Source organism: Pseudovirgaria hyperparasitica (genome assembly GCF_010093815.1).
Source record: "Pseudovirgaria hyperparasitica strain CBS 121739 unplaced genomic scaffold EJ05scaffold_1, whole genome shotgun sequence".
NCBI classification, from domain to species: domain Eukaryota; kingdom Fungi; phylum Ascomycota; class Dothideomycetes; order Acrospermales; family Acrospermaceae; genus Pseudovirgaria; species Pseudovirgaria hyperparasitica.
The window spans coordinates 1,580,422-1,604,465 of record NW_022985549.1 but is presented as its reverse complement, the minus strand read 5'-3'; the positions used below and the strand labels follow the sequence as shown (position 1 = coordinate 1,604,465).

The window sequence follows — 24,044 nt, the reverse complement described above, 5'->3', positions numbered from 1 at the left end:
ACAGCGAGGGGCAAAGAGCCTAGAGGGAGCCCCAAAGCCAAAGCCAGAGCCAGAACCGGGCGGCGGCGACAGGCGAACAAGACGGTTTGTTGGGTGGGTGGATCGCCCGCTGTGGTTTAGTGATTTAGTAGTTTTAGGCCAGGCCCCAGGCTTCCCCAGAATCTGTGGCTTGCTGCCACCTTAGCTCGCTGTCCGGCTGGCTTCTTCGCCAACACTAACAAACACAAGTCAGTTTAATTGTCTTGATGTGTGAGTTGTGGCCCAGGTGGTACGTACGACAGATATGGTCAGCGCTGGAGTGGTGGTATTTAACGATTAAACGGTGCGCCCGTCCTTGTCCTGGTCGCAGGTCACCGTCGATGGCCTCTGCTGCAAACCTACGCACGAGTCAGGACCTTGCTTCTAATATGCTTCTGCTTCTATGTCTGCGTGGAACAACGAAGAGTAAGACCTGGTACAGCATCACAAAGTCACAAGAGTTACCTAGCTAGGTACCTCCGTCTTACGTCCTGTGTGCAATCCATGCTTGTTAGTCGTAGGAGCCCACCAAGCTCCATAATAGTGGCCTGTAACCTACTGCCTGCCCTGCCATCCTTACCTCCACTTCAGTATGATATGCCATATCTTCCTCAATGCACATCACACTCGATGACATTTCCACACTTCCACTGGCCCGCCCACGCCCTCTTGACCGCATCTTTACTTGACCTCACATCCTTCTTTGTCTGCGCGTGCGGGGCGCTGTCGTCAAATCAGAGGCGCACATTGCTCTCAGACCAGCACGCGCCACCCATCTCTTCCGCCCAAATGGACGAACCTCCCGCGATCGCTCCCAAGCCGCCTGCAACTCCGCAAGTCCCTCATCCAGGTCACTCTCGCACCCCCATCACGACCTCCCTGGTCATCTGCCCTGGTCCTAGCAAGACATCTTTTCATGCGTCCTGTCTATGCCCCCGCTGCACAGTGTGCTTTGTACAGGCATCCTTCCACTACAAATTCATTTGAGCCTCGGCAATACTGCGTGCTGTAGGCTTGTAGTATGGGTGTAACAGAGTATACCTAGCAGGTTCTCATCGCAACAGGGCCGGCTAGCAACATTTCTACACATCTGGCACACTGCAAGAGTTGGAGCCGTAGCAAGGAGACATTAGCAAGAAGACATGCGGGGAAACTGCACCGGCGCAGCTATTAGATCTCCAACCACTCGATCAGCAATCGGGTCTAGAGGTCCTGAACCCTCGTAACTGGCCAGTAAGGGCACAGACATTGCATCAGCTCTGTACACTTCTGGTTGGCTTCAATCTTAGCCCGTCTGGTCGTCCAGGGTCTGGGAAAGGTCATCTGGACCGCCACTTCCGGATCCCTGTTGCTGGCCGAATTGGTTTCTCGATTGAAGAGCACGCAAATGTAGAATCAGGCCACAACAAGGTTTCAGACATGAAACAGTAGTGCTCTGGAGCCTGAAGGATTCAACCATTTATCAGTTCGGTAGACGATCAGTCCCTCAAACGTGGCTGCCATCTCATGGTAATAGTATATGTAATGTTCACTACATGCATGTTCTGTGTAGCCTCTACACACTAACACCACTAATACCTGCAGGGAAGATCTGATGCAAAATCTCGCATATACAGCAGCATACAGACAGTCTGTCCTCTGCCATGTGCATCTCTATCAGGGGCAACTGCCACAAATACCAAAGAAGTGTTTCATGAACTCCATGATCTGATGCCTCGTGGCTGATGTCAGAAACAGCAGCCAGCCCTCCCACGCGTGCACGGGCGGGTTCGTCTGCCATACGACACCCCTGCAATTCATCTGCCTTTCGTCACTACTTAGTACTGATCTACACAGCCGGACATCTCCACAGGGTCAGCAGGGGCCTCATGGAGTGAGTGAGAGCACAGAGCAATACTTCGCTCGGACCGATGAAGACTCGAATTCAATCCTACGTCTGTGGAAATGGACACGAAGAGTCGCCGACCGCTCTTTTGAGCTGAGTACCTCACTAAACAATTAAGTAAAGGATGAGATAGCCTGGGAGTCATTTGGTAAGGGAGGGTCCACTGCTCGTGCGATCAATGACCTAGTATACGCACGCACGGTTGCCTCTAGAATGGGTCGTTTTGCCCTCATATGCCGGTATCCACGCGGGCGAATACCACCCTACAGTACCTACATCATACAGGCACATATACTGTGCATACATATATAGGTATCTGTTACCGGCATGACCGCGAATCCCGGAGCGGAATTGATCCCCCGAAGCCGTGCTTCCCGTCAAAAGTCCACGCTCCGGTCATGTTTAACAAAATCCCGGGAGTGACCTTGGAAGTCGCGGGGAAATTATCCGTCTAAAGGATCGATTCCAACGTGGCTTTTTGTTTTGCATACCGAGACCTCCCCACAAACTGCTTCTACGCACGTATCGAACAATGAATAGAGTTCCTGCTCCTCCAAGAGAGAAATTATCTTTCAACCAATTGGCTGGAGTGCCGCTCTAGTGGACGGCCACAAACCACACCACATCCCTCTACTGATCCATCTCCATCCATCTGCGCAATCCTACCGGCAATGTTCCATCTCCCATCTCCATCTCCCACATCCAAACCCAGTCTCACTCCCAGTCTCGCGGTTAGCGTTTCAGCTGCCGTCCAGCTATGGATGTCAATAGCTCAGGTAATTACATTAGCGCCACTTCCGTCCGTCGAGACACACGATTAGGATCGACGACAACGGCAAAAAAACGTCAAGGGAGTCTCGCTAATTAGAGCGACAGCCTTGACAGCGGATTTCTCCGGCTCGCTGTTTCGCTGTCTTTACTTATCGTACACAGACGTTTCTTCTCTAGTATGCTCGTCCAACTAAAGCCCTATTAGCGCACAGGTCATCAATTATAATCAAAGCTCTTCGAAACTCACTTGCTTGTTGCTGCATCACGTATACATACTCTCCTTCCCCTCCGCGACTACTAAACTTTCGCGTCTGTTCATCAAAGTTACTAAATGTCGTGGTTTTGGAGATGACGCCACGGGTGGCAATACAACCTACCAACTACCTACATCATTTAAATTCCCCGATTGCACGCCTTACATTTCGCGCTTCGGCAGGGGCGACGACACTCGCTTTCGTGCTCGTTCACGCGTCAGGTTGTTACATACGACCGGCGTCCGAACACGAAAGTCTATTCTGGTGTGTATACTTGATATGCTGTGTCTCTGTCGTGTCATAGACGTGTTGTGCGTAGAAGGAGGATGCGAGGAGGGCTTTGTGTGACGTCTCCATATATGTTTCGATACAGCATCAATGAACGTACCGGTTTCGACATCCACCGCACACTCTCGTAAAGAAAAAGAAAAAAGAAAAACCTTGGTCTTGCGCGCAAGACTGAGGGCCATGGGGATATTTTTATGCATCCAATCTTCTCGGGTTCTAATGTCATCATCAACACTCAGTACTACAATGCACCAAGGCATCAAGGCGACAAGGCATCAAGGCCTTAAGGCAGTGAATGAGTAAGTCACGAACTATGTGTGATAGCAATTCTTCTTCCTCCCAACACACATATCCTAACGATGTCATCTGTTCTACACATATGAACATAATTCTAGATGTGTAAAGTTGATGATCGTGAGAATTGGTGCGTCACGCGTGTCGCCATGGTATGTTTTATAGGTGGCTAGAGGAGCTTTGTATAGCAAAGTACCTTATAATAAGTCTATAACTAATTCTATTCTATACCTAATGCTAAGAAGCCACACACTGGTTGGCTTGCCAATGACTTTTCGTCAGCTCGTTCGTGCCCTTTTCTTCTCCTATCCATCCATCTACCATGATACCATGTCTCCACCGCCAGCTTTCCTCTATCCCATCTAGCCACCTCTCATGAACGCAAGCCTCTACACCGCAACACCCACACCACCATCCTCACCCCCTTCCGCAAATCCAGCCCCTCCCTCCCCCAACGCAGCAACAGCCTCCCTCCTCACCCGAAACGCATCAACAAACATCTCCCTCGCCCCCTCCATAAACCCCACCTCCACGCCCCCAACCCGTCCCGCCAAAACCTCCTCCTCACTCGCCCACACAAACGCCTGATGTTCCTTCGGATCCAGCCTCACAACAACATCGCCCTCCCCGTTTCCGTTTCCGTTTCCGTTTCCGTCTCCGTCCGCACCCCGTTCGACCTCCACCCAAAACACAATCTTCGCCCATTGTCCCTTGACCTTATGGCTCCACGCATGCACGCCGCCTACGCGAGCCATCACGCGCGTCATCACCAGCCCCGCTTCCTCCCATAGCTCGCGCCCTACGCCGTGCAGGAGCGTGCGGTCGATGGTGGCGTCTTCGCAGCCGCCGCCGGGGGGCTCCCAGGTGTTTGCGTATGCTTCGTGGGCGGCGCGTTGGAGGAGGAGGATTTTGGGCGTGGTGGTGGTGGTGGTTTGGTTTGGGGATTGGGGGAGCGGGGGGCTGAAGACGACGGCGCCGATGGCGAGGTTTGCGAAGCGTGGGTTGGCGGCGAGCCAGTCGGTTTTGGGGATGTGGAAGGGGGTTGTGGCGGGGGTGGTGGTGAAGGGGTGGGGGAAGGGGATGTTTGCCATTGTTTTTCTTCTTCTTCTTGGTGGGTGAGTTATTGTATTTTTTTCTGAGGGGATTGGTTGGTTGGTTGGTTGATTGGATAGTGGGTTGTTGGATGGGTTGATGGATGGATGTGGAGAGAAAGGATGGACAAACGTGGAGGAATGGATCTGGTTTACTTTTTTGGTTGGGTTTCTGGTGTTGTTGGTGATGGTCTTGTTGATGATGTTGTTGATGTTATTGATGATGATCTGGTTGATAATCTGAATGATATTTTGGTTGATGAATGGTGGGTGATGTCGTGGGATCTAGCAGAAACGAAAATTCTGCAGCGGGGAATTGGACAGAAAGGTATGGAGGTGCGTCTTGTGTATCCCTTACGTTGCGACCTTTTTATGGTCGACTGACTATGTTGCTGCCTGGATCAGCCTTGAGCATGAATCCATGGCTGACATGCTAGCGCCGTTTAGGTATGCCGCGCAAGGCAGATATGACACACAGCAGATAATACGAGGAACAAAAGAAATAACAGAGTTATGTGTCATACGGAGAAAGGTAAGTTACACTGCTAGTCAATACTACTATTAGTATTTAGATATATGACGGCCTTGATTGAGAGGGGTACATTCGGTAGGATTATACGCCTTGTCACTTGGTATCAAAATATGTAAATCGATATATTGGACTAGTTGTAATGGATGATTCTAGAGATGGACTCAGGTATGACCCTTCAGAACGCTTCCCGTCCTGTATCTTGATGTGATCCGTCTTGGTGCCCTTAGCTTCTCCATTCTGCATCTTGATGCGCACCTGCTTGGTTATAACTTATATCTGGCTTGTTGACTCTGTTCTGCGATATTCGCGGATTGAGAATGGACCGAGTGCCGATGTGCTTCGTCCGACCAGCCGTGGCACGCGCTGCCTCGCGTGCGTCCTTCCAAATGCGTGCTCAGAGCCTCGCGATAGGGAGTTTGTTTTCCTGTGGCATCTTTTTGCTGCCTTTGCCTTTCTCGTTGGACATACATGCCTGGTGAGCAGTGGGTTGAGCTGTACGACCCTGGATCATGTAATGTCAGTGCTGAAACATGCATACATATGTATAATTGGCGACTAATACCTCAATCGGAGCCTCGGATGTGCGAATCTCAAACATTGTGTTCTTCTGTGCCGGACCGTCATCTTCCTGGAGCTTCCGAGACTCATCGAGCGTGGAACTCTTCTCGTTCTCTTCGATGGCAGTACGGTTCATCGCAAGGTCCTCAATGAGCTTCTCCTCGCCTTCCTTTTCTTTGGTCTGGCATGCATGGGCCAATTTCAGGCGGGCATACATGAATGTCTCAAGGTCCGAAAGCTCCTTTATGTATTGCTCTAGAGAATGCATCTAGGACGATTTGGGCTGTATAGGTAGTTGTGCTTTACGAACCAAATATATGATAGTCTATAAGGTGTCTTACGTCTATGTTCAGAGAAGGAGGAGATAGATTGAAGGCTTAAGATCTTGCTGAAGTGAGAAGATTGTTGTGGTGGTGAGGAACGGTTGGAGGATGAGAGGAGAGATCTACTCGAGCGGGTACATGATACTTATAGTCGTCCGAACTGCCGGGTTAGTGTGCGGATGGCTGCGAGTGTCGGGTCGATGTCATGTCTCCGTCAGACCCATCCACGCGTCAAAGTTTGGCATATAGAGCATTCCATCGGACGTAAAGAGGCGTATAAGGACAGGTATATCTCCATGGGTTGAAATGAGCGATCAGATATGCGGTACACTTGCACTGTGAAATCCACATGTGCTTTGTCATTGCTGTCTCCGTCTTTGGTCATCCGGTTGATGTCGTTACGCATATACAACTATTTTCGTACCACACCCAGCATCAAGTGGCCTCCAAGACGTCGATCAAGGTTCGACATGCGTCTTTGTAGGACTAATGATAGTCATTTGTAGGTTACTCTTGCAACAATGCGACCTCTTTGTGTGTTTCTGGACCTTTGCGCCTTTGCGGTCTTGCCTTTGATATCTCTTGGACATCAAATACCACTGACACCTCGTTCAGTCGTGCGAGCAACCTTAGTCTTAGGTTTACCACTGAGCTTCATGCGACTCCCTCAGCAAGAAGAAGAACCCTATATTTCTCCTTTCAGACGAATTTCATACGGACGACACGTGCCTCTAGAGTCTAAGCAAATTATAGCCTCTACCTCCGGCCAACCATTAGAAGACACACTGTATCGAAGCAAGAGATGATGACGATATGCTTGAACTGCCCTAGACATTTGCAGATGGCAGATGGACCTACAAACTGGACATTTGAACAAAGCGTTGTTATACGATCGATTTATATTTCTACAAAAGAGATATGTGACACTCTGAGAAAGAATATCTACAATACATAGGTATAAAGCACCGGAGGTCAAGACAGGTCGAGATCGCACATGACTTCGGGCAATGCATAAAGGTGCAGAATAGAGTGATCTTGACAAAAGAACTCGAGGAAAAAACGTGAAGCAGCAGGATTAAGCATCGAAGTATGGCATGGCGTGGTCAAGATTCAAGAACCTCTTGGCTAGAGCAAAAATGTATAAAACAAGTCGGGACGGATTGCTCACGAATGTACTTACGTCAAGGGTCTTGATAGAAGGAAAGCAAACTCAGAGGAAGCAGTGGCCATAAGAAGGGAAACGTTTAGCTTTAAAGTTGAGAGTAGTTGTATGGAAGACATACACTAAAGAAGAACAGGATAGACCGGAGGTATAGAAAAAGGCCTAACCAACCTAGGAAAAATTGATCGTCAGTTAATTAGTGACTAAAAATAACATATTAGCCTCGGAAATGCGCTGATAGTAAGCTGGTCTTTTCAGCACAGCCATGGTATGGTATCAGTGACACAATAAAGTCGATAGTGGCCATCGCGTAAACCATTTGCTACCTGGAATGGCAAATGGTTACATAGTAGCCAGGGGCCGGGAAGATCAGTAATGTATCAGCCTCGACTGTGGCATGTATTTTCGGACCACAGGGTTTTGGAAGATACTTTTGGAATGCTGGCAACTGGCTGTGCCACAGAAAAGCGCAGTCGTCTGAACTGAGGAGTGAGATGTTACATTTATGAAGTCTGCCACTGTCTGCAAGATGGGGAGCATGGCGAACGCTGTTTATAGGCATCCAGCGACCATTATTGTAGCGAAACAGTGGTACAGAAGAAGATGATAAAGAGAACATACAAGTATTGAGGTCTCCGTTCACAGTGGTGGGTGAGATGGAGTGAGAAGAAGCCTTGTCTTACTCTTGGGTGGATGAGCACTCTCCCACACCCTCCACCGGCCTACTCGGCAGCGGAGAGGCGCCAGTAGTAAGCGCAAGCCCAAGCGCTGCAACGCCGCACCTGCATCCATTGGCCACGCTGCCACCACACTGACGTACCGAGTATTGATTCCTGCGAGTGATTTTCCCATGCACCCCTTCAAACCCAAGTCCAGCAATGTTTCATTGCCTTGTAGAGTGTCCAATAGCCTGCTAAACCTTCGAGGCACATACTCTGAATACCGATTCAATCTTTCGCTGACTGCACGCTTAGGCGATGGACTGACGCACATCAATCGAGGGATGCGGCTCAGGTCGTATTATTGCTTGTAGGATGCGCCCCAGCCCATCCTCACACAGATGGTTACGAGGTAGGATCGACATGCAACACGAGAGAATTATATATATCTGCCTGTGCCCTGCGGCTTGGTACTGCTGATCATCAACATAGACAGACCTCATCGAACACTCGCATCTCCATTCAACAAACTACCACCGATATAATCCTCACCAACTGTCGCGACACAACACCAAAAAGTCCATCACAATGCAGTCCCTCACCGCAATCCTCTCCCTCCTCTCCCTCACCGCCGCCGCCTCTCTTCCCAAACGCGCCGGCGGCCCAGCCATAATTCCCCTTCCTGCAGACTGCCCCGTCACTTCGCCCACCTCCGAACTCTCCGAGTCCTCTACCGGCGGCTACAAACCGTCCGACGCCGCAATGGGCGCCAACGTCTACTACTACTACAACCCAAACGTCAACTTCACACAGTGCCAGGAGCAATGCTATGGGCTGAGCGGCTGCACATCCGTGTTCAAGGCGGCGAATGCCCCAACGCCGGCTGGAGGTTACTATGGTGCTGGCGGAGTTCTAGAGGAGGCTTGCCTTATGTTCTCGCGGTACCTGACAACGGATGATTTTGTTGAGGCACAGCAGGGGCAGTATACGAATGTCCAGAGTGCGAATATTGGGTGTGCGAAGCCCCAGTGAATGCTGCGCATGCAACGCCGAGTCAAGCAGTTGGAGAGCTTGTAACAACACTCATTCGAACAGACGAATCTCCCGACACTAAGACTAAAATGGTGCATATTCTTTTATAACAGGCGATTTTACCAATAGCATAGCATAGCGTAGCCCATCATAGTAACACTAATACCCATTCTATACCTGCCACTGACCTTTAATACAACAACCACTTTGCATGATATACACTCCTCAAGCGGACGTGAATAGCTGGTATGAGTGAACAATATGCGAAAAACGCCCCTCCTCATACACTTCTGATATCATATTCATGATCACATTGCGTACGCTAACAGCTCGAGTCGACAAGCCTCCCTAACGCCACCTCCGCTTCATATGCATCGCTCCAGTACCCATGCCTTACCCAAACCGATCCAAAAATTTAATCCCCATGAATAACGCCTCATTTTAGGACCTGAACAACACTCGTACCATCGCTAAATCGCGTCCGGAAGATACGATTCGCATTCTCGAACATACCATCTTTCAAGCTGACAACAATGAATTGTGATCCCTTGAACCGCGTCTTGATCAATCGACCAATGTTCTGCGTGTGGTCTGGATCGAGCGCAGCATCAACCTCGTCAAGAATGTACATTGGTGCAGGTTTGAACTGTAGGAGCGCCATGATGAGAGATAGGGCGATGAGCGATCTGTGAGATTCGAGTCAGCAGGTGCAAACAAACAAATGAGTGCAGAATATCATACCGCTGGCCACCACTCAGCTCTGTTAGACTCTGCTTCCAAACCTTACCCAGGCAGACCTTGACCTCGAGACCTTCGGCAATGGTCTTACCCTCTGGCGGGTCCAACTTCGCGAAACTACCGCCAGGTAGCAAAGTCTCAAAGATCTGCCCAAAGTCGCCGTTCACTTTCTCCCATGTCTTGTACAACGCCTCCTTTTTGTACTCGTCAAGATTTGTGATGGTCTCCTCGATCTTCTTCTTGTCCTTCTTGACGGTTCTCATCATGTTATTGAGAGCTGCCTCCTTCTTCTCTACGCTATCAATCATGTTCATGACCTTCGGATTAACCTTTTTGCGCTTTCCCTGGAACGCTTCCGTTTCTTTCTTTAGAACCGCTTTGCATTCGGACATGTTTCGATTCCTGAAGTCGTAAGCGGTCCCGGGACGCCCGAAGAGCTCCTTCTCATCTGCTATCCATTCGTGTTCTTTTTCGAGCGCAACGATGGTTTGCGAGGCTGCTTGCTGGTCCTTGTCGAATTTCTCGATCTGATGACCAAGTTGTTGCATCTCGAGACCCTCTTCTGTGATAGAGGCTGATTTTGAGCGAATGGCGTCGTCAAGTTCACGCAGTTCTTCGTCAAATCCGCTGAGTTTAGCCTGTTCGTCCTCTAGATTAGCCTGCGCAAGATCATGAGCATCCTTGACACGCTTCTGTTCAGCAACGATTGAATCAATCTCTTCCTGTTGTGTCGCAAGGGCAGTCTGTGCGTCTTGGAGTTGTTCTTGTGCAGCTGCGAGATCATTGCCACATTGCTCAGCATCTGACAATGCCTCTCTCATCTCGTGTTGCAATGGCTTGATAGATGCTGACGTCTTCGATAAGGTTTTGCGAAGCTTATCGAGGGAAGTCTGAAGCTCAGCAAGCTTGCTGTCTTTATTCTTACTAAAATCCTTCATGTCACCCTCAATACGCTTCACTTCCTTGGTTGCCTCATCATGCCGAGCTTTTGCATCACTGATCTCTTGTTTCAAACGAACAATGTTGGCCTTCATTTCTTCAACAGCTTGAATGATAGACGTGGAGGAATTGCTGTTGATTTGGTCTTCCGTTAACCTGATCTCGTGGTTTTTTAGGTCAAGCTCTTGCTTGGTCTTGCGAGCTCCATCGAGCTTCTTCTTGTCCCTAGCAATCGTCGCCTGGAGCACTTCTAAAGCTTTCTCCTGATTTGTGAGTTGAATCGTCAGCTCGTTGAGTTGTTGCAAGGTAACAAGAACACCACTTGACTGAGGTGCACTTCCACCGGAGAGCGTGCCCGACGGGTCATATACATCACCTTCCAAAGTCACGCTCTTGAGCCGTACGGCCGGGTCGAACGTGACACGCTTCGCTGTCTCAGCATCTTCGCAGACTAGAGTCGACCCGAAGACATATTCCATTGCAGCGGTCACTTCCTGATCATGTCCTACGAGCGATAGCGCAAGATTGACCTTTCCTGGAGCAAGTTTCTGCGCGGCGCCAATCTTTTGTGCAGATGCCTTGAAAGCAGCAATCTTGTTCAGTGGAATGATCGTGACACGCTTCCTGAGTTTACCATTTTGCAGAAGTTGAGTACCTGTCTCTGCAGTATCGACAACGACATTGTAAAGGCGACCACCAGCGCAGATCTCAAGGGCAGTACCGGCTCGGGTATGCTCCTTGTCAAGCGTGAAAAGCTGCGCAACCAAGCCTTTCACCTTCGATCTATCGAATCTTGGAGATGGATCAGTGTAAGTAAAGTCTATGTTGGCCACTTTCCGCTTGAGACCATCGGCTTGGCCCCTGAGGTCACGGATCCGAGACTGCAGCATCTTCTCCTCGTTATACATTTCGTCTTCTTTGCCAGGCTCAAGTCCAAGCTTTGTCAACTCATTTGCAAGCTTCTTTGCCTGTGACTTCAACGCCTCAAGATCCTTGGTCAGACTCGAATTTTGCTCTTTTGCTTTCTTTGCTCGAGGTTCTTCTTCCTGGATTCGCTTCTCTAGATGCGATACCTTGAGTTTACCCTGTTCTTGCTCGGTGGCGGCGGCGCTCACACGATTCCTAGCCTCTTGAAGTTGGCCTTGATAACCTCCTTCTTGACCTTCTTTGGACGCAACACCTGTCTGAAGACTCTGAAGCAGTTCCTCTTTGTTCTCGACTTCCTCGGTCTGTTTCTGGAGCTCAGTATGCGCTGCCTCGTATTTCTTCTGAAGAACTTCATGAGCCTTAGTCTTCTCTTTCAGTTGTTTCTCCAACTCATTGACACTCTTCTCGGCTTTCGCCCGCCGTTCCTTCTCCTCTCCCAGGCTGGCTTGCTTCAAGTCAAGCACCGTTGATAGTCTCACAACTTCGTGTGAATGAGTCTTGACTTCTTCCTCGAGTGCTTGAAATTTGCCGCCCTTTCGCAATTCCTTTTCTCTCGTAGCTTTGACTTTCTTGATATCTTCTTGTAGCAGCACGATCTCGTTCTTCATCCGCGCAGCAGAGTCTTCAAGGTCTTTCGCTCGCTGCTTTTTGGCGTCCAAGTCTTGACCCGATTGCTTCAGTTTTTCGTTGTATCGTGCGTAGTCATATGAAACAACGAGTCGGGTCATCTGTTCGATGTTGCTTTGTGTTTGTTGGAAGTCTAAGAATGCGCGTTTCTCCTGTCGCAATTTCTCGAGTTTTGGCTCAATTTCATCCTTCAGCAATCCTGATATTTCTTCAACCTTCATCTGCTTCTTTTCCATTGTTTTCAGAGCCTTGTCCCTCCTGTCCTCAAACATCCTTGTCCCAGCTGCCTCTTCAATCATGGCCAGAATCTCTACGGCCTTCATATTGAGCACTTTAGTGATCCGCCCCTGCATAATTAGGAAATTCGGATTATTGATATTCAGCTGTACAGATTGGAAGAGGTTCTGCACAGTCTGCTGTTGTGCTCGGTGTCCATTGATCAGGTACTTGCTCGTTCCACCTAGGACTATTTGCCGCGTAACAGAAATCTGGGTATAGGTCTCAAATCCAATTGGGCTCTTCTTCGTATCCGAGTTGTCAAAGACGATTGTGACACTGGCTTTCGTTACGCCCGCTTGTCCACGTTTGTATATGAGGTCCTTCATGCAGACAATATTAGTACATTGACCAAGTCCATAGCTTTGCGCATACCTGAAGATTCTGTGCTCGCACAGTGCTCATATTCGTAATACCGAGAACAAAACATATTGAGTCTAGAATATTCGATTTCCCACTTCCATTCAGACCTGTGATTGAGTTGAAGCTCTCATCCCTGATGCGCCGTTAGATTGTTACGTGAGAGGCTGTCTGTTTATCGCGTCGCATACCAGCCTGTAATCACCGTTCGCACCGCGTACGACTTGAACCCCTGGGAGAACTGTCAGCTGAGTTACGCAGCAATAATACCAGAGCTCACGTCAATGATAACTTCCGTAACCCTCATGCTCGTGGTTATTAGGCTTCGTTGCTATCTGTCTCAGCGTTCTTCGCGGAATCGATTGTTTGTTATCTGGGAACGCGATGTTATGCGCTAGCCAGGACTAGCTTAAGGCGGGCGGCTCGGAGGTACCCCATGCCCAGGCTGAGGTTCTCCGCAACTCCAGAAGGTAATTATCATGATTCCAAAACCTATCATCAGTATCCGCGCTTTCTGAGCTCCTCATTTCCGGCAGCGGCCATTCGTCGTCAATATAGTGGGCATTCTTCCATAAAATTATCTAACTCATCAGTCCCTAGCCGTGTTCAGACTACCCTAGCCTATCTCCTCTGACCCCCTGAGTCCTTTGCATTACATCCAACTTCACCTCGGCAGCCTCACACTCTACTCATGGGCCGATGCTGCGGTCTATAGTATGCCTTAGAGTTACTATCAGAGCGAATTTTGCGACCTTAAGTTCAATATATCATGACGGACCGCCACAAGAAAGAGGTAGATGACTACGACTACAAACAAGGGAAGATCCGGGATTATTGGCGACTCTATGCTATAATATTCCCTGACATGGTAGAGTCTAGAACCTACATCTGGGATAAATATGCGATGAATCCTGAGTCTGAACCGTTCAGATGGCGCTTAGCCCTTGCACGCATGCCCAAGTCAGAATTTGAATACCTCTATGCGCAAATGCATGGATGCGCTTACGCACTTCAACAGGAGGCTATGATGGCAGATGCGGACTATGTTTCTAGTCGGTGGTCCCTCTTGCAAAGTCATAGGCGCAATTCTATTATAAAGGAAATAAGATCAATACGCCCCCAAATGGGGGCAGACACGGGGCAAAACGGTTTCACGGATGTGCTCAAGCGAAGACTCGTGATGACACACAGGCTCCTGAGACGATACAGACATGAGGATAAGACCAGCATCATTCCGGTGGACGACCGGATTGCTGGGCGTCAAGCTAGCTTTGACAATAAATTCGAGTATTCTGGAATTACCTACCCGTCACATTCTGGCCATCCATTGAGAGGGAACGTCCCCTCTGTGAAAAGCATTTCAGACATATCGCGTGTTCCATCTGCCATTTTGAGAGAGATGCTATTGGAGATCTCTCGGCCCTCACCTACACTCAAACGCGCTTTAGCCACTGAACTAGACCTTGCAAAGCCATGGAACGATGGAGCAACTTCGTTCTCTCTCGTGCTCAACTGCAAGACCGGATCCCAAATACGAGCGGCAATACGCAAGCTATGTGCCCTCTCACCTGCATTACGGCAAGCTGTTATCAACAAACTCGGATCATGAGCAGACAGTCTTTGTCAATGACGGACGCTCTTACCAATGATTGAACTTGGTGAGGACTGGGATGCAGTCACTCTCCTCCTCAGCAAAGAATTCACTTCTTGTATTATATTCTATATGCTCCAGAGTATGCTTCTGTTTGGATGAAAGAATGTTAGGATGGATAGCAGCGCAGATTCATTGCCACCCTAGAATCGTGTTTACTGAACGCAAGCAGCGTCAATCACTGTTTTACCTTACTACCAATATTCTTTGACGTGTGATAACCAATCATACCGCCAAAGCTACCTAGTCCAGCACCTCCAAGGCCCTTCTCCCATCCCTTGAGCATCTTTGCTCCATTCACACGTTTCCCGGCTCCCAAAGCCACAGCCGCACCCAACGTAGCTCCTCCGATCTGCCACCAATCTGTCTTCATTTCACCCTCATTTCCGAGCAATCTCCATGATCTATCCTTCCATTCAATGTCTTCTCTATCCCACATGCGCCCAATGAGCGCGAGACCGATCAGTCCTGTGCCCCATAATGTGCCGCGCGCAGAGTTTGACAGGATACGTGTTGACAGAGGAAGACCGGGTGAGCGGTTGAGTAGGACGGAGCCGCCTGTGAAAAAGAGAGAGATGAAAGAGCCCGAAAGGAAGCCTCTGGCTAGCACGTGAAGTGTGAGAATCGTATGCCCATAAGGCTGGATTTCGGCATGGTCGGGGTGGGGAAAGAGGGATGTCATTTCTCGCGCTTTTACCACAGCTTCAGCTCTGTGGGAAGGCGCACTTATGTTAATTGAGACGAAGGGTCTCTGATTTTGAGCCTTCCGCTTGATCTTGTTGATTGCGGCACTTGTAGAAAGAAAGCTGTTCTTGAGCAATAACGAATTGAGGGTCCGGAAGAACGTCTTGCTTTGACTTAATGATCCTGATCAGTGGACGTCAGCAGCTTATATAACATATTAGCGATAACAGAGGCTAAATAATGTGGCGTTCAGGGTGACCCGCCTTTATCCGTTCTGTGTGTGGAGCGGAGGAGAACTTGCTCCGGGAGTCCGAGTTGACCGGTTCTTACTTCGTGGTATATGAAACATACCAGCCACAACTTCTTGTAGCACCACAGCTCCTACGCCTATGGCTTTGAATCTTATCTTAGATTTATCGTAACTAAAGCGACGAACCCTAGCGATGATAGTATAAAGTGGTGGTGCACTACGAGCATGTGCTCGCCTGGGAATATCAAAAGAAAGCCGACCTCCATTGATAAACAAGACTGAGAGAAACTTGGTGAAGCAGCCGCAATTCTTTGCGCTCTTGATGGCAGAGTGAGTCAGGCCTCAATAGCCTCCTCTCTTTTTGTCTCTCGTTGTATGTAGTATGGGCAGTCGACTGCTGACTATATCGACGATGCTATTGGCTGGCAGCTCAACTTCCATAGTACACTATACCCGTGAGAGAGCCAGCTGTCCTATGTCATATCACCAGCCAGTGGTCGAATATTCGTGGTCTCTCCTTTTTGGAGTACCTACTTTTCTTCGAAGATGATCGACTCTTGATATCAACACCAAAGCGAACTACTCTACAAGCCTGCTAAGCCTCTTGGGGTTCTAGTCGTCTAACTTTATCGGCCAATATCAAGCACTTCGAGCCATGGTGCCCAAGCATATTTGCTCCTAAATACTTCGGGTTATCCAGACCAGAGGTTGGATTGGACCGAGAGATGGCAATTTTGCGCGAAAAATGAATAGCATCGGAAGGCTGACTCGCAGCAACATCACAAATATTCTGTTCACCAACCAGCGCGGGGGTGAATTTAGCATCCTCCTGATTTCCGTTTCTGAACGCAATATGCAAGATATACGTAACATTCTGATTGCACTTCCGGACATCCCGACAACATCTCGCAAAATCGACAAATGATCTCAAAGTCCAACTACCTTGCAGATGCCTCTGAAGACCTTCACCTAATGAGAGCTCGTTCATAAGGATATCAAGCCAGCCAATATACTTGGCGAGGGCATCAATGTGTCCGTTGATGACTTTACAGACGTGGAATGTGACGAGTACCGCTTCTATCGAAACAGTTTCCTTCATGTCGCCCTTGAAAGTGACATGCTCTTATCTGGTCAACCTGTTCCACTTTCCTCGAACCAGGAAAGTCTGATGATCCACGGGCAACGTTGGCAATGAATCTGCATGCTTGGTCGACTTGCGAATTATCCTCATATGAACTCAACTGGGGGATCTGACTCCTCCGGACTCTGGATCTCCTCACGCGTATACCGATTATCGAGGAACGCCTCTATGTGCTAGTCGCTGTAGTAGCAACAAGGATCAATGTTGCGCCTCGCAACACTCACCATGAGCGGACTAGCCTGCACCGTTGAGGGTGCAGACGCCTGGGGCGTTTATTGAGTTGATCTTCAGAATTCGGATATCCCTAGCTATCCTCAAGGATCAAACAGATAAAAAGCCTTCTGGTGGCACATCCTACGGATGCGAAATTGATGACTCCCCGCAACGGGGCTGGTCTCTCAGCGGTCACATCAAGCCTATGGCACTCCAAGATAGGAAACAGGAACCGCGAGTAGCCCTGAGTGGAGAGCTCCGAGACCTGATAGACTGCAGGTTCGTGGTCATGTCACATTCTCGCCCTGATTACTCTTTCGAGTGTCAACATTCCAGCACTCTTAGCCATTCGTGGTTCAGGCTCTGGCTATGCTGTCGGCCTTGTTTCCCTCCGCCATGGTTCATGGTGGATGCTCTGGACTGGGCATGTGTCTCATAGGTTTTCTGACGCGAATTCCTGATAAGGGAGAGATTTTTTCGAACCATTGGGACAGTTCGGGATTCGTCATGACTAGATCAGACATGCTTGAACAAGATCTGCCAGTCATCCACCCTGTTCTGTTCTCTTTCCAGCGCCGTTTGGAGGAACATTTTGACTCGCTCAAAGCATTTGCAATACAGATATACGATGAACTAAAACGCAGTACACGATATCCTGGGAAGACACCGGTGCGTTTGATGAAGGTCTCGCACACAAACCAAAGTCAGCATCGCAGCAGCCAAGGTCTGCCTATACTGTGTGAGCGCACAACAGAGGTTTAGACAACACGATTGTTCAGCTCACAAGACGACATTTCCGGCGACAGTCGCACCTGAAGCCACCTCGAGGCCTGTCACTGATACTCACTGATATCGTACGATTCCAGTAGTATGGTCACAACAGGGAAGTCCGGGTAGATATCCCAAATGTAATTGTTGCTATTGCACCATCATTGAGCCGTCTCCCAAGGTTTCGGTACTGGCCTTCATGTATATGGACAAGTCTATTGACTATAGGCGAGCAAACAGTATCCTGAGAGTCTTCTTGAGACGATGGCCTGATCTCTAATCTTAAAGTCATCGCGTATGTTGGGACCGTCGCCAGACTATGACCTCATTCACTGCGGATCCAAGTCTATATACCGCTTCTAGCCATACGTATGCGTTACAATGGAGTATGAATAGGCGACCAACAATGAAAGCTGCAAAGAAAGCGTTAGCGGTAGATGATTCCACGACACGAGGCAAGTCGCAGACATAGGCATAATATCACAAAACCAGACCATTTCTAGTTATCGATACTCCATGAACTGACTCCACAACTCCAAAACCACCTGCTCCACCCCTCTGTAATGTCATCGTTACCGTCATTGTCGTCATCAACCGATTTCAGCACTTTTCGTTCCTGTCCTCCGCATCGTGCCATTTCCATATCTCTGGCACCCTCATTCTACCACCCGCCGGATAAAATCCACCGGAAGCCTTTTCTTGCCCAACCACATCCTTTTACCCCCAACCAACAGTAGCAGCAGCAGTAGCACATAGAAATCAGACAACCATCTAGACCTTTTACCCACGCGAGGACAGAGCCTCCATGACAAGCCCCACGGAACTCTGCACCCACGCGGGCCGCGGAGCAGCCGCTGTCAAAAAGTGATACGTCTCACATGTGAGGCACCATTTATTTTTCTTGTATGCGCGACCCCGGTCCTTTTTCGTTGGATTGATATACCGAATTCATCCGACCCGAGAGCTTGGATGCGGTCGGTGTACCCTAGTAGTTTGTATCCTGGTAATTGTCTGGCGGGGCGCCGGGACTGGGGAAACTAGCGCCGGGTAAAGAGGTGGATGGGGTGGGGGTGGCTGGTGGGCTAAATGCGTGGGTAAATGAGGGTTGGTTGGGTTGAGATATACACTGAAAGGTGTTTAGATCATGGTATTGGGGATTTCCTGGTAGTGTACAGTGTGCGCAGATCTTAGCGATGAGACACCAGAGAGCGCTCAGTGCTGTTGCGTGCTTTGGCTAATCTCAGACGATGTAGGCAAAACTGGCTTCTCGTGAGACGAGGATTTCCTAATGCAACCCTACGTGGAACATCATCATGTACCACTGCTCAAATGACCTCTCCATTACAACGGTGTTTTGCACCAGATCCTTCCAGCAAAGCAATATGCGACTGCATACACGTTATCGTGTATGCCGCACAGTTAGTGAGTGACGATAACAGTTGATGTTGAGCAACGTACCACGACTCGAGTTGATTATGTGCGTCATGCCATCCATGTATGCAAGTCAGCGGTGCACAAGTAGCTCTCAACAATTACATGTTGGATATCCAATGACCGCATGTTCCAATGCATATCGACATATCATATATGCGCGCCGTCATATGAACGCCGGCTGCGCAAGGTATGCCGTTGTCTTCGCATGAAAACATGTTTGACCATGCACCGTTGCGAGATCGACGTCCCAGCAGCTTGGATCGTGATCAAAGTTGTCCCACACATGGCGGAGAAATCCCGCCGTGAGATGTGGGGTTGTTTGCATGTTGCAATATATCTTCATCTGGTAGTGTAACCAGGCGTCAGGGTTCGTAGAACAAGTGTCTTGAAGGCTTGCGGTGACCGTCCAATAATCATCCGACTATATCGAATTGCAATCCCGATGGAGGGATCCAAGCTTCTGGAACCCTTCATGCGAGCTTGTGGATGCTACCTGTGTGCCATAGTTGTCCATGGTTTGCGGATAAAGTGGTGTGTCTGGATGAAGTGCGGTTATACTCGCACGAGATTCGAGCGTATCAGACGATTGACTCTCGGAAGCAGAAGGCTATCTCAATATTCGATAGTCGTTGCGTTTCCGCAAGGTCTGGGAAATATTGTCGACTGGACAGGGTGATATATGCCTAAGCCCCAGGGACCCTGGTGCCCGCGTCCTCGCTATGCACCCAGTGCGAATTGGAGATGTGGTCATCGGCCTTAAAGCAGTATGATGCAGAGTTCTATAGATAGACCCAAGCGAAGCGCGGTATTGGCTAGGTTTCAGGATCCAAGACACCGATCAGTACGAAAGGACGTATGAGCTATCACACAGAACGAAGGGTGTGCTGTGCGCAAAGCTGAGAGCTTTCCGTTGAGGTGCATGATGTACTTCGGATGAGCTGAGTTGATAGTCCAGCTTTGCAGTCATAATAATGAATGGACTACGCGGGCAAGGCTACGATTTTTCCCAAATTAGCAATTACCTTATGTGAGCAAACCGGAATGAAGTAATGAAACCTAGAACACACAAGGGCCGAATCCCGGGCAAGGTAGCAGCAGCAAAGAATAAGTCAACGTGGCAGGCTTGCCAGAATGGACCAGTGATGAAGAAGGTGCAGGAGGTGCTCAGGTGAATGTATTGTTGGAGCTATGGACAATTGGTGGTGGCGTCGAATGGGTGGTTCGGAGTGCATAAGATCAGCCCCAATAGCTGGCGGTAACAAGCATAAGACGATGCAGCCAAGATGGTGATGGAGTGGGGGCCCCCTTAGATACCCCCCTCCCCCCAGATTTCCCCCATCACGCCCAAGGCACACTATGCAAGGCAGCTAACTTAGCTGAGTCTGGAGCAAGACAGTCCGGGGTCTCCGCATCCGTAACACGAGGTTAGTGTCGCTCTCGCATCTGCTCTCCACGATAAGCTAATGCTGCTATACAGTGCATATGTGTGGGATCCGAGATATGCCTATCATGCCATGGTACCGCTATCAGGCCATTCTACTCAAATACTTCAATCATCACACAATACCCCCTTCGTCATGCGGTCCGACTTGCTGAGGAGTGTGTCTGCCTGTGACTGTGCCGGCTGCACTCATTAGGCAAATCCGAAAAAGGAGCAACGGCGGGCCCCAGATGACATGCAATCTGTGGCCAGTCACAGAGCTACATGCGACCCGGACCAGTCTTAGTGTATATTGCTGGGCGGTGATGGCAGCGATAAGACAAAGTCTCTCACCGATTCGGTACGTCTTTGTCGATCCATGGTGTTGACTCTGGTGTCAATGTTTTTCTATGGGGCGACAAGGTATCTATCCTGAAACAGATCGTCTTGGTTAATGACATTGTCGTGAAGCATTCATTGGCATCAGGTTATGTCGTTTGTCGAAGGATCCGTTTGTCCGCTATCGGGCCAGCCCATTCAGCATTCAGACTGCGTTCGTGTAGTTGTTCCCTAGGCCTAAAATAGGGCGTCCAATGTGCGCTGCGCATTGTGGCGCGTGGGTACCTGTTTTTATCTCATCAACCTTATGGTCTCAAGGCTTCTTTCGATTAATGACTGTGAATGCTAGTTTGTACCGTGAGTTCAACGCCCTGCCCTCACCATCGCTAAGTCTACGCCCAGTCCCGACTCCCAATTCCGTTTCCACTTCCCTTGCCCGGTTCCCGAAGGCCCTCGGGTATGTACATATGTACCCCAGATTGAATGGCGTGCAGAGTCAGACTCGTCCACGAGTCTCTCGAAGAGGAATGGCACAGTGCTGGATGCGGAAAGTGCATCCTCATAGCGTGATAGGACTACCCCGCCAGTGATCTCCTATCATCTCCGCCTCATGTCATCAATCCTTTGAAAACATCTAGAACCTCGTGTTTCCATGCATCCTGAAGCCATTATTGGCGTTTGTCATCATTCACCATCAATCGCGTGGAAGTTCGCATATAAGCGCTGCGCCATTATGCTGTTGTCTGCGCACCTGCAAGAGACCGCTTTCTGGAGGTGACGTCAAGTATTGCCAGATTGCACTATTGCTGAATTATTCCTCGTCACGGGCTCTGTATCTTGGGGTGTGGGGCTTTGCGAACTTTTTGCTGTTCACAAGGCTCTCAAAAGCTAGTCTCAAACAATGGAGAATATCCACCCGTGGAATGTTCGAAACACTGACTCTGTGTTGGTCCCAGTGTTATTCCAGCACCAGGCCAGGGTTGAGGTGCATTCGGCACAACTAACAACTCCACAGCACGACGCCACAAAAATCAATAATACAATCTTCAGCCGATTCCAGGGCTCGTCGAAGCAAAAGAGATGTGCTTGACGAGATGGCAAGTAGGCTTGCATACAGCATCATCATGGTGTTCACGACAATAGGTGGCACATCTGAAAATTTGGCAGCACGCAATACAATACAAGCTAGCCGTAGCGGTAAGCGCGGTATTGACCTCCTTGCTTGCTAGGCTGATCGTAGCGTAGATCGTTAACCCTGTCCTATCCACCCACATCTTTCTTCCCTGTTGTTGTGGGCTATAGTCAGCCAGCCACAGACTTGTATGACGATTCTTCCAGGGTCAAAGTCTGAGAGAAGTAGCGGTGAACGAAAACATTTTTCTTCTGCGACCGCTGAGCTCTCGGCGATGCACTGCATATGCGGACAGGTCCCAGAGCAGTATAACTGGCAGATGGGTTCAACTGCACGATGAGCACGGTAATATCGTACTGTACGGTCACATACATTCGTATATCAGACCCTACCCCAACCATACCCCTTATAGCCCCTACTACCTAGCACAGCACCAGAGACTGGCGGCCCATTCTTCGGAATCAAAAGTATCTCAACAGAAACCAGCCAACCATTCTTAGCAGCCTTGGCCTTTGGATATACGTATGCGTTTTAATTAGTGTGAGAATGCAACCCGATCCTCTCCGCAACGGAGCCAAGAAAAGAGGCCGTTCCCGTCCCTCTCTCGGCCGTTGCGAACCGAAAAGTCTAAGATTATCCTTATCTGTCGGCACGAGCTCGGCTTCGACCTGTGTGAGCCTGAGAGGAGAGTCAGAAGGACTGTGCCTATGATATATCCAGCTCCCGAGGTCATCTTTATCTCGCAAATGCCTCGCCAACACCTCGCCAATGCCTCGCCAATACCCGGCTTATCGGCTTATAGCGAGGCGTTCACAGGGGAATCCTATTTGGCCCAGCTCAACGGGCGGCTCCAGCTGTTTTACCACCTAGATGCTTTGCCGCAGACGACTGCAATTCTGGAACAAGTCCGGCGGTTCATCGGAGCGGGACCTACTCCGCATTGTTGAGATTCGCTGTCGCGAAATCTGGAGAGGATTGCGACAACGAAACACTCTGCACTGCATCCTTGCAGCTAATCGCGCAACCACCACCACAACGTAATGCGTTTGCATTGTGTTATGGAGTTGGGAAGGTAGGCCTACAACACGTACACGATCGACTGATAAGCAAGCTCTATCCCTGGGCACCGCATTGAAAATGGTGTCATAACCGCCACGACAAATATACCACCACCACCGTGATGTCCTACACGAAAGTCCCTCTGATGGCAGAGCACAATCCCACATTCCATTGTCCATACTCCACATTCCACACTCCGCATTCCACACCACCTTTCTCTTTCCACGCTGATCATTCGCACGCCCTACATCTGGGTGTCTTAGCCCCCTCCCTCTCTTCCACCCTTGAGGATGCCCGTTGACGCGTCGTAACACGACAGGCGCGGATGCGAGGCCTCGCTTCCAGATGCATTTGCATGCAGTTGACTAAACCAAACTTCGCACCAGATCTACCGCCGCATCTCGCCATTCAACGAGATTCTCCGCAGCTAGTGGCTAGCTCTGGGGATCGGCATGCGAGAATACGTAGTCTTGACTATTTGACACAGACACACACCTTGGTTTTTGTTTGTTTGTTGAGGCACCATTATTTTTCTACTGGTGTATTTGGAGGCGGGGGGTCTGTGCGAGACGAGCCACGACGCAACCAGACGAGATGAGACGAGACGAGGCGAGGATATGTATCGCATTTGAGCAATGTTCGCCTCCACCCAGGCTTGGCATGCTGCCTGCTTTTGTCTTTGCCCAATCTCATCATGTACGTACGAAAGCAGCGCAGTGCAGTGCAGTGCGGTGTGGTGTGGTGTCGTGTCTGCCTCGTACCGGTGAGCAATATGAGTCAAACCAAGTCTTCGGAGAACTGAAGGAGGCCGAACACACAAATTGACAGTCAGTCTCTTTCGTCATCCGTGACTCATGTACCCACCCACCCCCCCAGAAAAAAGACCAGACAAGCATGAGCAGAGCAGATGAGCAAGACGAAGGCAGGACATATACATGGATTGGGGGACGACGGCCTCTCCACCTCCACGCAAAAGATCAAAAACCCACCACACCTACAGAAACATAATCACCAGCCATGTAAAAATAGGGGGGAATTTAATGCGTTTGCCAGGGATTCAAATCGTTGTTCAAGAAAGGAAAGTCTTTGCCTGTACCCTGCAAACCTTGAGGACAGATAGGGAAAAGCAAGCAGGGGTGTGTACTATAGGTAGGTAGGTATGTAGGTGGAGGTAAGTAGGCAGCACATGCCAACCACACACAGGGTCCAGTGACGTCTC

The 24,044-nt window shown here is 49.5% G+C and overlaps 8 protein-coding genes across 8 annotated transcripts; 5 read left to right on the top strand and 3 right to left on the bottom strand.

Moving 5' to 3' along the window:
• Positions 1 to 3,674: 3,674 nt before the first annotated feature.
• Positions 3,675 to 4,601, bottom strand: EJ05DRAFT_534401 (uncharacterized protein; the record flags this gene model as incomplete). The annotated part of the gene is made up of 1 exon (XM_033749183.1): positions 3,675 to 4,601. The coding sequence occupies one exon, from the start codon at positions 4,599 to 4,601 to the stop codon at positions 3,900 to 3,902; it is 702 nt and encodes a 233-aa protein (XP_033605404.1). The 3' UTR covers positions 3,675 to 3,899.
• Positions 4,602 to 8,040: 3,439 nt separating this feature from the next.
• Positions 8,041 to 9,060, top strand: EJ05DRAFT_471917 (uncharacterized protein). The gene has a single exon (XM_033743070.1). The coding sequence runs from the start codon at positions 8,424 to 8,426 to the stop codon at positions 8,865 to 8,867; it is 444 nt and encodes a 147-aa protein (XP_033605403.1). The 5' UTR covers positions 8,041 to 8,423; the 3' UTR covers positions 8,868 to 9,060.
• A 243-nt stretch (positions 9,061 to 9,303) lies between these two features.
• EJ05DRAFT_506605 (RecF/RecN/SMC protein) lies at positions 9,304 to 13,041 on the bottom strand (the record flags this gene model as incomplete). Its single annotated transcript, XM_033747837.1, has 5 exons — positions 9,304 to 9,553; positions 9,609 to 12,697; positions 12,750 to 12,870; positions 12,926 to 12,966; positions 13,015 to 13,041. The coding sequence occupies 5 exons, from the start codon at positions 13,039 to 13,041 to the stop codon at positions 9,304 to 9,306; spliced, it is 3,528 nt and encodes a 1,175-aa protein (XP_033605402.1).
• Positions 13,042 to 13,209: 168 nt separating this feature from the next.
• EJ05DRAFT_471916 (uncharacterized protein) lies at positions 13,210 to 14,589 on the top strand. Its single transcript, XM_033743069.1, has one exon. The coding sequence runs from the start codon at positions 13,504 to 13,506 to the stop codon at positions 14,341 to 14,343; it is 840 nt and encodes a 279-aa protein (XP_033605401.1). The 5' UTR covers positions 13,210 to 13,503; the 3' UTR covers positions 14,344 to 14,589.
• EJ05DRAFT_471915 (uncharacterized protein) lies at positions 14,410 to 15,258 on the bottom strand. Its single transcript, XM_033743068.1, has one exon. The coding sequence runs from the start codon at positions 15,065 to 15,067 to the stop codon at positions 14,564 to 14,566; it is 504 nt and encodes a 167-aa protein (XP_033605400.1). The 5' UTR covers positions 15,068 to 15,258; the 3' UTR covers positions 14,410 to 14,563.
• A 1,472-nt stretch (positions 15,259 to 16,730) lies between these two features.
• Positions 16,731 to 17,491, top strand: EJ05DRAFT_21529 (uncharacterized protein). Its single transcript, XM_033739865.1, has one exon. The coding sequence runs from the start codon at positions 17,043 to 17,045 to the stop codon at positions 17,433 to 17,435; it is 393 nt and encodes a 130-aa protein (XP_033605399.1). The 5' UTR covers positions 16,731 to 17,042; the 3' UTR covers positions 17,436 to 17,491.
• A 3,357-nt stretch (positions 17,492 to 20,848) lies between these two features.
• On the top strand, positions 20,849 to 21,475 carry EJ05DRAFT_21510 (uncharacterized protein). The gene has a single exon (XM_033739863.1). The coding sequence runs from the start codon at positions 20,889 to 20,891 to the stop codon at positions 21,222 to 21,224; it is 336 nt and encodes a 111-aa protein (XP_033605398.1). The 5' UTR covers positions 20,849 to 20,888; the 3' UTR covers positions 21,225 to 21,475.
• Positions 21,476 to 22,882: 1,407 nt separating this feature from the next.
• EJ05DRAFT_471912 (uncharacterized protein) lies at positions 22,883 to 23,526 on the top strand. The gene has a single exon (XM_033743067.1). The coding sequence runs from the start codon at positions 22,947 to 22,949 to the stop codon at positions 23,124 to 23,126; it is 180 nt and encodes a 59-aa protein (XP_033605397.1). The 5' UTR covers positions 22,883 to 22,946; the 3' UTR covers positions 23,127 to 23,526.
• Positions 23,527 to 24,044: the final 518 nt, after the last annotated feature.